Source organism: Oncorhynchus mykiss, chromosome 14, assembly GCF_057628025.1.
Source record: "Oncorhynchus mykiss isolate SJ-2025 chromosome 14, ASM5762802v1, whole genome shotgun sequence".
Taxonomy (NCBI): domain Eukaryota; kingdom Metazoa; phylum Chordata; class Actinopteri; order Salmoniformes; family Salmonidae; genus Oncorhynchus; species Oncorhynchus mykiss.
Window position 1 is genome coordinate 8,775,399 of NC_143035.1, and position 16,282 is coordinate 8,791,680.

At 43.3% G+C, this 16,282-nt stretch overlaps 1 protein-coding gene across 1 annotated transcript; it reads right to left on the bottom strand.

The window, feature by feature from the left end:
• Nucleotides 1-1,642: 1,642 nt before the first annotated feature.
• On the bottom strand, nucleotides 1,643-15,419 carry LOC110488709 (ubiquitin-conjugating enzyme E2 K). Its single transcript, XM_021561027.3, has 7 exons — nucleotides 14,965-15,419; nucleotides 6,281-6,374; nucleotides 6,002-6,060; nucleotides 5,786-5,868; nucleotides 5,580-5,679; nucleotides 2,788-2,916; nucleotides 1,643-2,618 (listed from the first exon to the last, which is right to left on the bottom strand). The coding sequence occupies exons 1-7, from the start codon at nucleotides 15,025-15,027 to the stop codon at nucleotides 2,544-2,546; spliced, it is 603 nt and encodes a 200-aa protein (XP_021416702.1). The 5' UTR covers nucleotides 15,028-15,419; the 3' UTR covers nucleotides 1,643-2,543.
• Nucleotides 15,420-16,282: the final 863 nt, after the last annotated feature.

Here is a 16,282-nt window from a genome sequence, read left to right on the forward strand (position 1 = left end):
GTGGCGTTAATAACCAGAGTTGTGTGATTGTGTAATTTTTACTCTGTGTAGAGTAACACTTAAAACCACACCCAACCATTATAATATATCCCAGCATGCTCTATTGGGCAAGGGGGATACCTAAGTCAGTTGAACATTGCAGGGTGATTTTCAGAATTGTTTGTCTCAAGATCTGTTTTTGCATGCACATTGTCTGATTGATTGATCTTATGCTACACAAAGGATAAGTAGCATCCATTTATCGAAACGAATCCAATCTGTTTGTAAATGCACCTATTACTGGGTCAGATGGTTATTCCAGTTTACATAATTTAGGTAGTCTCCATAAACAATCCTCCCTCCCAGACAGTAATTCTGAATGTAGGTGGTTAAAAGTTAAAATGGCGATGTTGCATAAAGATATGGGAATCCATATATGACGTCATGGTTTTACCACTATCCATGGAGTTTTTAAACTACGGCCCGCGAATGGTCCAATGCGTTAATAAATCAGCAAAATCTACTTTTTAGTTTTTTCAGATTTCTTGCGTCTTGGAGTTTAAATTGGGATTGTGTATTCTATGCTAATGACGATACAAAAGAGTAACAGAGAGCAATGTACAATACGATAAACCTGGTAAAGAAGGCATTTGTGGTGAAGGGAGGCATCGTTATACACCTCCGCTTTTGTTGGACATCCTCACTCTGGCTGGATTCCAATTAGATTTACACATCACTTTGCAAGCCAGCATGTGACTTGCAGGCCTAATGTAAAACAGGAATTTCTGACCACTGTGTTAGTTTAGTAATGTAGGCCCTAAAAGAAAAGCCTTATATATGTAATGTACTGTAAAAATATATATATAATAAACATGTAATTAAATGCAGGTAAGGCTGGTAGAACCATTCAGAGGGTTCTAGGTAGATCCCTTTGCAAAGTGTTCTACCTAGCACCAGAAAGGGTTCCCTTAAAGGGACAAACCGAAGAACCCTTAGCACCTTTTTTCTAAGAGTGTAGGTCTACGTACACACAGTATAGACTACTCCCAGGGACACAGACTGATACACACAAGCGTGTAGGGGCATTCTTCCCAGTGCAGGCACGCAGGCTGCCATATGGGTATAAGAGAGCTCTGCCAGGTCCACTCCTGTGATAAAAGATGGACTTGTTGGCGAGGCTGGCTCAGACACATGCTACCTACCCTGCCATCTGGTTGTGTTCTGACTAATAACTCTCGCCTGACTAAGCAGACAATCTGCTCTGCGGCTTTTTCGCAACGGAGAGCCCATTGTTTGATACGTCAATCTTGCTCCTCCGCTGATCCAGCAGCATGTTGAGTTTTAATCATCTTTACCCACAGGTTGAACCAATTTATTAATTCCTTTGGTGCAGTGCATACAAATACACTTATTGAAATAAATATGCATATGTATGCAGCATTGTTACATGCACACAATTCTATTATAATGAATATGCCCGTTCTACTTTTCCCAAGTATATAATTCCCACTGGACTTTGTTTCCCCAGCATCATACATTTTGCTTCTCACCCTAGATTTTTTACACACACACACACACACACACACACACACACACACACACACACGGAAGACTACTAAATTGCACACACAAAATCAAAAATAATTCTACAATATTCCACACATTTTGGATTAATTTACACAGACTTTAATAGCTTTATTTACAGATGAATTCTTGACATTTTTTTTACCCTCTGTTGGCATAATTCAGTGGATGCCATATTTGTCAAACCTTTACATTTTTTTTAAACTTCCAGTCTCAATTTGCTTGAGTAGCGTTATCGGTGAACAATGAGGCGAGTGTTTTACGCTTTGTTTTCTTTCTTTTTAAAAATGGGAATCCAAATGTCTTCCTGTAGGAGGCCAGAACCAAATAAAAAAGTGGGAGGAGGAAAGTGATGATTATGAATCATGAGGGGGGTGGGGCTACCTGCTGATGGAGAGGGCTGGGGAGGGGAGTTTGGGAAGTTAAAACTCTTAAGACAGGTGACATGATGGGCATGATACGGATGTGACTACTGCAAGGAAAAAAAAAAAATCTGTAATGTTTCCTAGCAAGTGCCAAAAGAGTGGAGATGGAGGAGATTAAGAAAATGGCTCTGTTCAAACAATCTAACACTGCTTCCTTACTTTCTTCAAGGTCATAGCTGATGTAAAAGGATTGTATAGTTAAATAGGATGCCAGTGAAGAGTGTTTGGACAAAGCCAGCGTGTGAATGGGATCCAGCATGCGCACAGAGGAAGGGCACTTGGTTCAAGTCATTTGATTGAGGTATGTGAAATGGAAGGGTATAGTGCCAATGTGAAGATGGCAGGAAAGCTGGAGCATGGTACAGAGCAGAGACGATGGTGATTATGACTAAGGGGAGAAGTGCCAGGAGGTTGAGCGGGAGTATCCAACAGGTGTGGAGGTAAGGGGTCAGAGGAACAGAGGAGGGCTTCAGATGGAGGGAGACTTAAGGAGAGGGTGTGTATGGAGGGTCAGATGGGGTCAGGGGTGATTTGGGACCAGGGGGCTGTTGAGACTCAGTTACTAAGCAGTAGCTCTGTCGCAGTCTCCACGTCCCAGGATTTCGACGACAACGCCACTATTACTGCATTCTGTGGAGACGGGAGAAACAGTAAAGAAGGAAGTTTATAACACAGTCATAACTATGCTACAGTATTCAAACACAAAACAGATCCATCGGTGAACCATAAAATGTATATGAGTTATGAAGGTATCGACTGCTGAGACAGCATTAGAGCTAGTCACGTGGGGCCCACTCACTTTGTCGAAGCCCATGGCACAGAGTTTGTCTATTTTGCGGGTGTACTCTGGACTGGAGGAGGGGGCGCCGGCGTACACATGAGACCAGAGTCTGGCCGTCTGTTTGAACATCTCTGGGTTCTGCTTATACTGAAGAGTGAGAACACACAACACTGAGTTGGCAGTATACAAAACATCACTAGGCTACAATTTAGTAAAGCAATTGAACACGAGAGGGCATGCTAAAACTACTTTATTAGCTATTCTTTTGTGCAAAAAAAAGAAAGTGTTTTGCATAAGCGAGTGTACAATTGCTTTTCTACAACGGGTTATCAACCCATTCATCAGCTACTATATCATCCCTCAACAAAAATATAGGCTAGTCCCAATGCATCTATGGTTACTAGCCAAGCCAGCTGACCGTTCATTCTATCGGTTAAGCTGCCAGAGACGCGATCCAGTCATGAACTCTGTTCAATATCCCAGTCGTTGGTTCTAAATGTTCCGTTGCCGGCTCTCATCCCTTGCTTGCTAGCTAGCCAACTACGGCTAACACAGTCACGTCAAACTGTGCAGGTAGAATAACAGTAGCTGCCTTTCATTTTGTTTCACCTGTTTTTCTATTGACATTTCTTTGTATACAGTGCATTCGGAAAGTATTCAGACCTGATGACTTTTTCCACATTTTGTTAAGTTACAGCCTTATTCTAAAACTGATTAAATAAAAAATGTCCTCAATCTACACACAATGCCCCATTTTTGCAAATGTATTAAAAATAAGTTTGCAAACACCTACTCATTCAAGGGTTTCTTTATTTTTACTATTTCCTACACTGTAGAATAATAGTGAAGACATCAAAACTATGAAATAACACATATGGAATCATGTAGTAACCAAAAAAGGTTACATCAAAATACATGTTATATTTGACATTATTCAAAGTAACCACCCTTTGCCTTGATGACAGCTTTGCACACTCTTGGCATTCTCTCAACCAGCTACATGCGGTAGTCACCTGGAATGCATTTCAATTAACAGGTGTGCCTTGTTAAAAGTTCCTTTGTGGAATTGCCTTCTTAATACGTTTGAGTCAATCAGTTGTGTTGTGACAAGGTAGGGGTTGTATACAAAAGATAGCCCTATTTGGTAATTGACAAAGTAATTGACAAAGAACAGCTCAAATAAGCAAAGAGAAATGACAGTCCATCATTACTTTAAGACATGAAGGTCAATTCAGAAAATGTTAAGAATTGACACTGATTTATTTAGAATTCAAGGCACACTTAACCAGCATGGCTACCGCAGCATTCTGCAGCGATACACCATCCCATCTGGTTTGCGCTTAGTGGGACTATCATCACTACCAAAAAAACACACCTCCAGGTTGTGTAAGGGCTATTTGACCATATTTACCTGGCCTCCACAATCACACTCCATCAATCAGGCCTTTATGGTAGAGTGACCAGACGGAAGCTACCCCTCAGTAAAAGACACACATGACAGCCCACTTGGAGTTTGCCAAAAAGCACCTAAAGGACTCTGACCATGAAAAACAAGATTCTCTGATCTGATCAAACCAAGACTCCACTCCTTGGCCTGAATGCCAAGCTTCACATTTGGAGGAAACCTGGCACCATCCCTACAGTGAAGCACGTTGGTGGCAGCATCATGCTGTGGGGATGCTTTTCAGCGGCAGGGACTGGGAGGGAGACTAGTCAGGATCGAGGGAAAGATGAACGGAGCAAAGCATCCTTGATAAAAACCTGCTCCAGAGTGCTCAGGACCTCAGACTTGGGCAAAGGTTCACCTTTCAACAGGACAATGACCCAAAGCACAGAGCCAAGACAATGGAGGAGCGGTTTCAGGACAAGTCTCTGAATGTCCTCTAGTGGCCTACCAGAGCCCGGACTTGAACATCTCTGGAGATACCTGAAAATAGAGGGTCTGCAAAGAAGAATGGGAGAAACCCCCCAAATAGAAGAATGAGAGAAACCCCCCCAAATACAGGTGTGCCAAGCTTGTAGCGTCATTCCCAAGAAGACTCAAGGCTGTAATCGCTGCCAAAGGTGCTTCAACAAAGTGCTGCGTAAAGGGTCGGAATACTTTTTATCAATTTGCAAAAAAAATCAGAAAATCCGTTTTTTCTTTGTCATTATGGGGTAGTGTGTGTAGATTGATGTGAAAAACAATTTAATACATTTCAGAATAAGGCTGTAACGTAACAAAATGTGGAAAAAGGGGTCTGAATACTTTCAGAATGCACTGTGAGAAATCAGCGTTTGAGGATTATGCTGATTCATGATTTCGACTGGCTGAGAAAAGATGTCCGTCTCGTCCTGACACTAATTCTCAATAGGACAGCGGAGATCGAATTTCAATACCATAATAATGTTGCAAATGCCAAGAGACAGACAGCAACGTTGGCACAAACCCCACTTGTTGCAAACCAAATGTTAAGCTAGAAGCAAATAATGTCTAGATGCGTTTTACAGTGGAGACCAACTTAACGAATATGGCTGGCTGGGCTGATGGGACAGCGGATGGAGCAGGGATTTCTCAGATGGATCAGAACACAAGATGCCCATTTTTGCATCATAGGCTTACCCGTGCTGAACAGGTTTTTTAGTATGGCTGGCTTAGAAAACATCTCAACCAATCACAATGCTTGTTTTGACCAACACATTGCAGAATAAACCAGTGAGGAGACAGAGCAAGTCTAAAAAAAATCACATTACAAAATCTGCAAAAGACATTCCTGGCATACTTATGCATGCTCTCCCTCTCCCACACATGCACACAGTGTTCCTCTCACTTGATTGGCCACCACAGCGTCCTGTGGGTCGTCTGGTTCTGCAGCTGCCAGTAAGGCCTGTAGTGACAGCAACACTGTCCTCAGCGTCATAGCTGCCGCCCTGTCAGACACACAGAGGGTACACAGAGTAGTAAGACCTGGGATCAGCCTTAACCAAGACAATGAAAAGAAATTCGATTTTAGAGTGTTGAAATAAAGTGACTCACCACTGGTCTTTGAGGATGTCCAGACATATTGCACCTGTGACTGAGCTGATGTTGGGATGCCAAATCTTCGTGATAAATCGTACCTGGGGGGCCACAGGAAGCACATAAACAAGCAAATCAATTAGCAAGGACTTCACCCTGGCACAGGTCAATGTTGACAAAGTACACAACTGAATGACAAACATCAGAATATGTTTGATACACACACACACCTACCTTTGGTGGATTGAAGGGATAAGTTTCTGGAATTTTTATTTCTAGTTGATATCTACCACCTGAAAACATTTTTTGGGGAAATAATTAATCACAGCAAGAAATCTGTATCCTTTTGCATGACATGAACCACGCTCACTCGAGGTAAAAAGTGCTTTGAATCCTATTGCGGTAAGTTAGGTAATCTGCCTCAGCCCTCAAGTAAACCCAGGCGAGTCTGTCCCAGGTAAAGCTGTTAGGTCTGTCTGAATAGACGACAGTAAACTCCCCTGGGCCTCTCACCTTCATACGGTGTATCAGGTGGCCCTGCGATCTCCCCCTTCAGCTCTGTGAAGTTCTCATCCACCAGGTCCACTTTTATCTGGTTTTTACTCGTCTGTCAGTGAGAAGAGAAGTCAAAAGTTAGTTCTGTCACAGAGCATGGGCCAGGGTGTAAGGAAAGGAGGGGTATCCGTCAGGGGGTACCTCATCCCAACTTCCTCTCAACACAGACATTCTCACGGAAGTGAGAACTAATACTTTCACATGATCGGTCTCCTTGCACTTGAGTATGACAGATACCTTGATAACAAGCAACATTATGAGACGTTTGAAAGTAGTGACTTGTGCCATAGATTCTGATACGATATCCGAAAGCTACCGGTATCTTCTTGCATCGTAAAGTGCTCTAGTCTGTAGGGACATTATTTTGCAAACAGTTATGAACATTTCCACATGCCGTGTCGCATTATTCAAGTGTGTTAACTTCTGTGCAGCATGAGTGGGGAGCTAACATGATGTATCCCAGACTCTCAGAGCAGGTTAGCAATGAGTAAGTGGACCAGGCACGGTGCGCTATAATAAGGGGTCGGCTGAGCTGATAGACAGGCTTGATCCGCGAGACATTTGGCAGAAGTGCAGAAAGTAATAAAAAAATAATAATACAATTTAGAACCAAAACGTCTTTAAAAAAAATCATAGTATAAAAAAAAAAAGTACCCAAGTTTCAGTATACCGTGCAACACTATTAAGCTGTGGAAGCCAGAACTGTGTGTGACCACTCGGTTACGGGGACACCATTCTGCCGAGGACACCCAAACCAGTAGACACCGCAAAGCCCAAGCAAGCCTGACCCGCTCTGAAAGTGGCTGTAACCCTGCTTGGGATATTTACACTATATTGGCTATTGGTTGAGACGCAGGGTCTGTTCTAGCTTGTTATGTCAGGGTGGGCGACTGGAAATGTAAAATAAATGCATTTAGGTTATAGTTCATTAAGATGCATGAATACACCACACCAACAGCCTGATAAACAATCAATTGGCTGTTTTAAAATGAATTTCCTGCAATTTCACATTGTTATGGTCAATAGATGTGATAGCATGCTTAATATATGCAAATCCATGATTCTATTCCGTAATAGGGCAAACCGTAAGGTGTTCCAGCTAATCAAATCAACGTTTATTTATGTTCCAGCGTAGTGTAAGCTACACAATACAATGAAATGCCTACTCGCAACTAAAGCTCTCCTTGCAAACAGTGCAATTATTCAGCTATATGTATTTGCGTTTACATTAGGCTATAGCATGTGGTCATAGGCCTATAAGGCTATACTGCAAATTGTTGTTTTGCAGAGCTACCCTTCAACACCACAAGATAAGTATGACTCTGGGGTATCCAGTGAACTTCTACCATGTGGTGCAGCATGGACCCTATGGCCCCTTCTCCTCCACCTCTGGGATACAACTCAGCACCAAGTGGGGCCGCGTCCCCAACAACTCAGCGTGTGACTTATTATTCTACATTGGGAGTACCAGGGAGTTGCAGTGCAGTGGACATGGCTGCATACGTCATAGGGAGGACAGTTTTGCCCGTATTGAACAGAACATTATGCAACAGAAGACCAGATCCCAGGGTTCATCCTGTCAGGGGAGCCCTCTCCAACAGGTTGCAGTGGAGAACATCGGACAGTCATATGAAGGACAGCAGCAGGAATTTGTCTCTTCGGCCCCGGCACCGTTGCCAGGTGTGACTGTGACCATCGGGTGTGACTATATTGCTTCTCCGGTCCTGGCACCGTTGTCAGGCACGGCTGCGACTGAGACCGGGCAGGGACACGTCATGTCCTCGGCCCCCGCCGTTCCTCAGGAGTTGCCTGCTACAGAGACTGAGCCCACAACAGATGTCCTTCCCGATTCCCCCCTCCACTGCTGTGGAATCTGGGGGAACCCTCTCCTATGTGATTCCAGCAGCATCGCCGAACGGTAGTGAGCCTATGTCGCTGGCTGGACCCTATTCCTCACCGCCGCCAGATCATCACCCGTCAAAGCTACACGGCAAGCCTGTCTGCCCATCCGACACGCTGTCCCTGCAGTAGAGGACCCTCCAGCAGCACCAGTCTGCTGCTACCTCCGATGACCGGTCCGGCCATGACCTGTGCCTATGGGGGGGGACACAGCCACACTGGTGTCACCAGCTACTGATAGTACAGCTTTTCCTGACCCAGCCACAGCCCTGGGTCCCAAGCGTGCACCACCTGACCCAGCTCCAGTCCTGGTCCTGCTGGACTCAACCCTCAACTGTGGGGGACTCAACAGACCTCATCGGGGCAGACCACCCAGACTTCACCCCCCAGTGTCCTGTCCCAGGGGCACTACCTATTCCTGCTCCTGGGGTCTGAACTGATCCACCATCTGCCTTGGACTCACCAGTATTGGGCTGGACTCTGGGTCTACCGGTGGGACCTTCTCTGGGGCTTGCCCTGGGTCCACCTCTGGGGCAAAGCCCGCCTCTGGAGGAACCAGTGCCATGCCTGCTCTCCGCTGCTGGGGGTTGGCCTGCCTCAGTTGGGGAGCCGCTGAGCCTGCTGGGCCATGGACACAGGGGACATCCTGGCCCGCCTCTGTGGGGCCCCACTTATTAAAGAGCTCAGTGTCTTTCAATGTAGCACCGTCATAGGATGCCACCTTTCCAACAAGTCAGTTCATCAAATTTCTTCCCTGCTTAAGCTGCCCCGGTCAACTGTAAGTGCTGTTATTGTGAAGTGGAAACGTCTAGGAGCAACAACAGCTCAGCCGCGAAGTGGTAGGCCACACAAGCTCACAGAACGGAACCGCCGAGTGCTGAAGCGTGTAAAAATGTTCTGTCCTCAGTTGCAACACTCACTACAGAGTTCCAAAACTGCCTCTGGAAACAATGTCAGCACAACTGTTCGTTGGGAGCTTCATGAAATGGGTTTCTATGGCCGAGCAGCCACACACAAGCCTAAGATCACTGTGCGCAATACCAAGTTTCAACTGTTGTGGCGTAAAGCTTTACGCCACCATTGGACGTTGGAGCAGTGGAAACGCGTTCTCTGGAGTGATGATTCACGCTTCACCATCTGGCAGTCTGACGGACAAATCTGGGTTTGGCTGATGCTAGGTGAGCGCTACATGCCCGAATGCATAGTGCCAACTATAAAGTTTGGTGGAGGAGGAATAATGGTCTGGGGCTGTTTTTCATGGTTCGGGGTAGACCCCTTAGTTCCAGGGAAGGGAAATCTTAACGGTACAGCATACAATTACATTCTAGATGATCCTGTGCTTCCAACTTTGTGGCAACAGTTTGGGAAAGGCCCTTTCCTGTGTCAGCATGACAATACCCCCGTGCACAAAGCAAGGTCCATACAGAAATGGTTTGTTGAGATCGGTGTGGAAGAACTTGACTAGCCTGCACAGAGCCCTGACCTCAACTCCTTCGAACACCTTGGAGATGAATTGGAACACCGACTGCAAGCCAGGCCTAATCGTCCAACATCAGTGCCCGACCCCACTAATGTTCATGGCTGAATGAAAGCAAGTCCCCGCAGAAATGTTCAAACATCTAGTGGAAAGCCTTCCCAGAAGAGTGGAGGCTGTTATAGCAGCCCATATAGCAGAATGCCCATGATTTTGGAATGAGATGTTCACTGAGCGGGTGTCCACATACTTTTGTAGTGTCATGTAGTGTACAGCCCATGTTCATCTTCCTCAGTGTGTTTAAATAAAGTTCCCGTGTGGGTGTTAACTCTTGGGCTGCGTTATTCCCCTCGAACCAGGGGTGGTGTCAGTGAGTCACATCCATAGAGCCGGGTAAAATACGTAGAGCCGGGTCACACTCTTTCACTGGTGCCGTCCTTTCAGCACCAACCGCTTCAAATAAACACGATGCTTAATAGTCCTACTCATCACGTATTATTAAAAATAGGTCATCACTTCTCACCACGGCGCTCATTTGGTAAAGTTAGACAAAAGCTTAATCAACGTCTCGCAAGATCAATGATTAATTTGCATTTTACATAACAGAACCGACTATAATAGCGTATCAGGCCTAGAACGTTCCTGTTACACCAAAAACACCTCATTTCTATTGAGATTTTACGACGGTCAGCTGAAGCAGCATAGTCCATTTGTCTTCGACTGAAACAAAATGCAAGAGAACGCATCTGCTCTAATCCGCTCATGAAACAGTAATTCAAAAGCATCTAAATGCATATTCCCATGAAACAGAGATATCAATCAAATGGATTGGCACGCAGATGCTGTTGACGTTTCACCAGTAAAACGTGAAGAATTATCATTCGCGATTGACAGTGACGGCCTATTTTGAAAGTAGGTAGCCTATGCCTAACTTGGTATTGGAGGCTATTAAAATTATAAAATATTTGAGACAATCTGTGTGTGGGCATAGGCAGTTTGCAATTGGAGGACGCCTTTTATGCATATTCTTTAATGATAGATGTAACCTATTGAATAGCCTGTCGGTACAAAAGGAAACAACGTCATAAACAAAAATTGCGCTCCATCACCTAAATAAGATAGCACTACACTACTGGGTTTGCGGCTGTGGAGGCTGCCGAGGGTAGGATGGCTCATAATAATGGCTGGAACAGAGCGAATGGGAATGGCATCAAACACATGGAAACCATATGTTTGCATTTGATACCATTCCACTCATTCCGCTCCAGCCGTTACCACAAGCCCGTTCTACCCAATTAAGGAGTCACCAACCTCCTTTGGTTTGTGACTATGAACTTCCATAGTCTCCGATTCAGTTGCAGTCATTCGGTTAGATTTTTTTTGTCATTCTGTTACCGATTTGGTAACAGAATAATGCATTTGAATTACTTCATAAATCATAAACCACATTTGTATTTGTAAAAACAAACTAATTGGGAGGTCTAACTTGACTTGTTGTTTCTGTGAAGTTTCATTATCCTCCCTCATGAGGGAAAGAAAGTGGAAAATATCTTAAAGATGTGGGTTTTTGATAACAGAATGACAAGACACTAGGCAATATTTCTTAACTTATAGAAGACAAATCATTTCTGCACAACTAAATATAAAATGTTGAAATTATTTGGACAATGGACGCAATGCAAGAATTCTACAAAATACTGCAGTAAACAAATCTGTTTCCACTAAAGGTGTGTTTGTAAAGTGCCAGAGTGCGCTGTCAGGCTGTCCGTTAGTAAATTCAGAGCATTTTGCTCTCAGAGCGCACACTGGACGCTCTGGCTGAGGAGTGGGGTACATCCGAGCAGTCTGACCTCGCAACGGTAGTCAAGCATCCAAGCTAACCGGCTAACGTTCGCTAGCTACCTCCAGACATAAACACGAGATGACCTCACTGACCATTTTACTTTATTTTTTTATTTCACCTTTATTTAACCAGGTAGGCTAGTTGAGAACAAGTTCTCATTTACAATTGCGACCTGGCCAAGATAAAGCAAAGCAGTTCGACACATACAACGACACAGAGTTACACATGGAGTAAAACAAACATACAGTCAATAATACAGTATAAACAAGTCTATATTCGATGTGAGCAAATGAGGTGGGAAGGGAGGTAAAGGCAAAAAAAGGCCATGGTGGCAAAGTAAATACAATATAGCAAGTAAAACACTGGAATGGTAGATTTGCAATGGAAGAATGTGCAAAGTAGAAATAAAAATAATGGGGTGCAAAGGAGCAAAATAAATAAATTAAATACAGTAGGGAAAGAGGTAGTTGTTTGGGCTAAATTATAGGTGGGCTATGTACAGGTGCAGTAATCTGTGAGCTGCTCTGACAGTTGGTGCTTAAAGCTAGTGAGGGAGATAAGTGTTTCCAGTTTCAGAGATTTTTGTAGTTTGTTCCAGTCATTGGCAGCAGAGAACTGAAAGGAGAGGCGGCCAAAGAAAGAATTGGTTTTGGGGGTGACTAGAGAGATATACCTGCTGGAGCGTATGCCACAGGTGGGAGATGCTATGGTGACCAGCGAGCTGAGATAAGGGGGGACTTTACCTAGCAGGGTCTTGTAGATGACATGGAGCCAGTGGGTTTGGCGACGAGTATGAAGCGAGGGCCAGCCAATGAGAGCGTACAGGTCGCAATGGTGGGTAGTATATGGGGCTTTGGTGACAAAACGGATTGCACTGTGATAAACTGCATCCAATTTGTTGAGTAGGGTATTGGAGGCTATTTTGTAAATGACATCGCCAAAGTCGAGGATTGGTAGGATGGTCACTTGCCCTAGCAGAGCTGATTATGCTGTTTTTATGTTATCCAGAACATTGGTGACTAAGTGTGCTGCTGGCAGCAATTTAATTGAGCTTTTTTGGTGACGTTTACTGACACCGGCCATATTCAACGGCTGTTAAACGTTCGTAAATTCATCAGCTATTCTGCGCTCTGGCACACTCAGACAAGAGTGCTCTGAAATCAGAGTAGATAGCCAGTGCGAATTTACGAACGCACCCAAAATGTAAATTATGTGGTCGTCAAAATACATAAATCATTTGAAAACAATGTGGCAGTAAAAATCCCAATACTGTGCCAAGAACATTCAAATCTGTGGGCCAACCCTTCTAGTGAAACCCCACAAATCGTTGTGTTTATAATTGCGATGGGTATTCCTCAACCTAGAGTAAGATCGATGTGACATTGTATTGCCAAGAGCTATGGGAAAGTCCTGAGGGTGTTTCACAGTCAACGGACGTCTTGACTGAACTACACTGAACAAAATATACAAGCAACATGTAAAGTGTTGGTCCCATGTTTCATGAGCTGAAATAAAATATCCCAGAGATTTTCCATACACACAAAAAGGTTATGTAAACAAATTGTGCACAATTTGAGAGACATCCCTGTTAGTGAGCATTTCTCCTTTGCCAAGATAATCCATCCACCTGACAGGTTTGGCATATCAAGAACATGATTAAACAGCATGATCATTACACAGATGCACTTTGTACTGGTGACAAAAGGAAATTCTAAATTGTGCAGTTTTATCACAACACAATGCCACAGATGTCTCAAGTTTTGTAGGGAGCGTTCTGACTGCAGGAATGTCCACCAGAGCTGTTCCCAAAGAATTTGATGTTCATTTCTCTACCATAAGCCACCTCCAACGCATCTGTTGCATGTTGCGTTCATATTTTTGTTCAGTTGGTGCTAGCTGTGAGGGGAGGGCCTTACGCCGCGTCATTGGCTGTATTGTGCCAGCGTCAAATTTTGTGATTAATGGTTTTATTCTTTCAAGTAAAAACTACCACAATTCAGTGGCTACAGCCCTACAAATCAATAAAAACATAGCTGAATACCAGTGAATTGAAAATATGTCCCATCTTGTCTTTTGTGCAGCTGGTTCTTGCATGCAGCTCACTCTGTTCTGTGCTTAGGCTAACTACTTGCTGCAGTTTATCCTCCCATCACCAGAGTAACTCATCAACACCAAAAATAACATTACAATGTAACCCAACTCGGGTGTAGGCCTACCGTAGAAGTAAACTGTGTTATCCAACTAGGAACCTTCTGTGTTACAGTTCAGACTTAGGTGAGAAGTGTTCATTTGTGTTAGGCTGTGTGTGTGTGTGTGTGTGTGTGTGTGTGGGGAGGTGTTGTGTGTGTGAATGTGTTGGTGGGAGGGTGTGTATTAAGTATCTAATTTGCATAAAGTAGTATAAAAAGTGGTATTCTAATTTCATACATTTGTTCAAATTGTTACAAACTCTGTTTTGCATAAAACTACATTATTGTAATTATGTACTCCATACTGCCATATTTACATAATATAGCATTTGAAATGAAAAGACGTCATAACAATATGACCACCCTATCTTGAGATATTGGACAAAACATGTTGAATTTAAGAATCCAGACAGGTGATTTGATGCCTTTATCGACTAGGGATTAACATGGACCTGTCCCGAGACCTTTTTCAATAACTTGAAAATAAGACCGCTCAGCTACATGTATGGTAAATCCTATCCTCACGAAATAAAGTGTTCTGTGTTTCTGGGAGAAGCATCTATAACATGAAATGCAAAGTATAACACCTGAACCAAAGTTACATTTTCTCCCCTAAAACCCTAATATTCGTTTCCAGTTTAAAAAAAATGTGTTTTGATGCATTTCTAATATTTGATGATGATTTCTCTTCAACCTAGCCTGCAACAACACAGGTAGAAAATGTCACACTAACGTTCGATTTCGAACCCTCTGCGGCAGAAGTTGCACCCTGGTGGTAACCAATTATGTACATAACAATCATTGGTGGTAACATATCGTTAGCGGTGTGTGGCAAATATACTTTTTAGCTAGCTTGTTGGCTAAATAACCAGACATCTAACGTCTTCGCCTCTGTAATCATATCAAGCCAGGGTGAGCGTATTTGCGTGGCTTATTTCACTACCCCTGGCCTAACTAGGTTGCTACCTTCGCTAGAAACGCTAGGTTTCCTGTAGGCTAGCAGTCATAACTAACGATAACGTAGTTAGCAAAAAGCCAGTCACATTTCCTTCGCTTGCAAGCCAGCTAGCGCCTTGTCCTTCGCTTTTGTTAACAACTGGTACCGCTATCTAGCTGTTAGCTAACAAAACACTACTTTCCAACAACAGGCAATAATCGTGTTTGACACAAACTCTGCTAACGTTGCTAGCTACCTAGCGTTACATTCACGGTCGATTGAAGAAAATAAATCACCAACCTCCTCGCTTTTGAGAACCTCTTTAAATTCCCGTTTTATCCTTTGAACCGCGATGTTGGCCATGATTTCGCCGTGTTTCTGTCGGAAGGGAACACGATCCTCTCGGTCACAGGCCTTACTTGGCTTCAGCCCTCCTAGTTAGCTAGCTAACCCAGCTAATTCGCAGTCCCCCTCGCACTTTCGTTCTCTGCCTCTGTCACTTTTGGATCGGAGCAATAATAACAGCTGCTAGCTACGGCCACTAATTGCTAAGTTCTACTGGAACGTGACCGAGCCCCGATGTCATAAAATATAACGCTAGTTACAAAAGAGCCGAGGGACATGTGTATTTTCTCGCAATATTGCCACTATGTACGCAGTGGACAGAAGGTGGTCCTGGAAACATTTTAATACCAACTACATGCAAGCTGAAATGCGGGTCATGTGATTTCTACAGCATTGATACCCTCCCTGTCATTATAACATTTTAGAGGGGCTTCTTATGTCTGCAATAACTGGTAGACGTACTTCCATGAGTGGAGAATTAAAAACAGGCATACATTTGCTTGTATATGCTTGATTATGTTGTCCAAAGTAAACGTTCATTAATAAATAATGACAATGTGCATTATATTTCTTGTTACCTGGACCTCACTTCTTATCATCAATGATGCAACATTCAGAACCTACCTATAGAATAGTATGTATCTGGGACACTTATAAGGTCCACTGTACACCTTCATAAACCCTGGGGTGTATTCATTACGCCAATTCTGTTGCAAAACATTTAGTTTGTTGCATTGCAAAAAGTTTTTTAACAGAAACAGTTTACTCCAAATGAAAAACGTTTTACAACGAAAATTAGAGTTTCTATTGGACAAATTCAGGTAGGTCCCTCAAAGTTTTGCTCTGTTTGCTTCCGTTTGGTTCTTAAACGTAGACGGGTTCCGTTGCAAGATGTAATGAATACACCCCAGTCTTGATTATGATGGATGAGAACAAGGTCAAGGGTTATTCTATTAATCTGTCATAACAAAGCCTTTCCTTATTTGTATTCATGGTCTTTCACTGCCTCTACCTAGAAAAACTGTTTCATGTGGAGATGCCACATCATTACATGACAACTCAAGATTATGTATCATATGTCAGTCATTTAGCATATTACCGAAGTTACAAACTAGACTCTGTGGTGAAACAATGGTACTAATGCATCCTCTACTCTGGGGGATTCCAAACTTTTTCTTTAAAAAATTCAGAACCCCACCATGTAAAAAAATATGATGTAATCAACAGCCAATGTTTACTTTTTTTAATTGGGCCTATAACAGTCTATTACAAA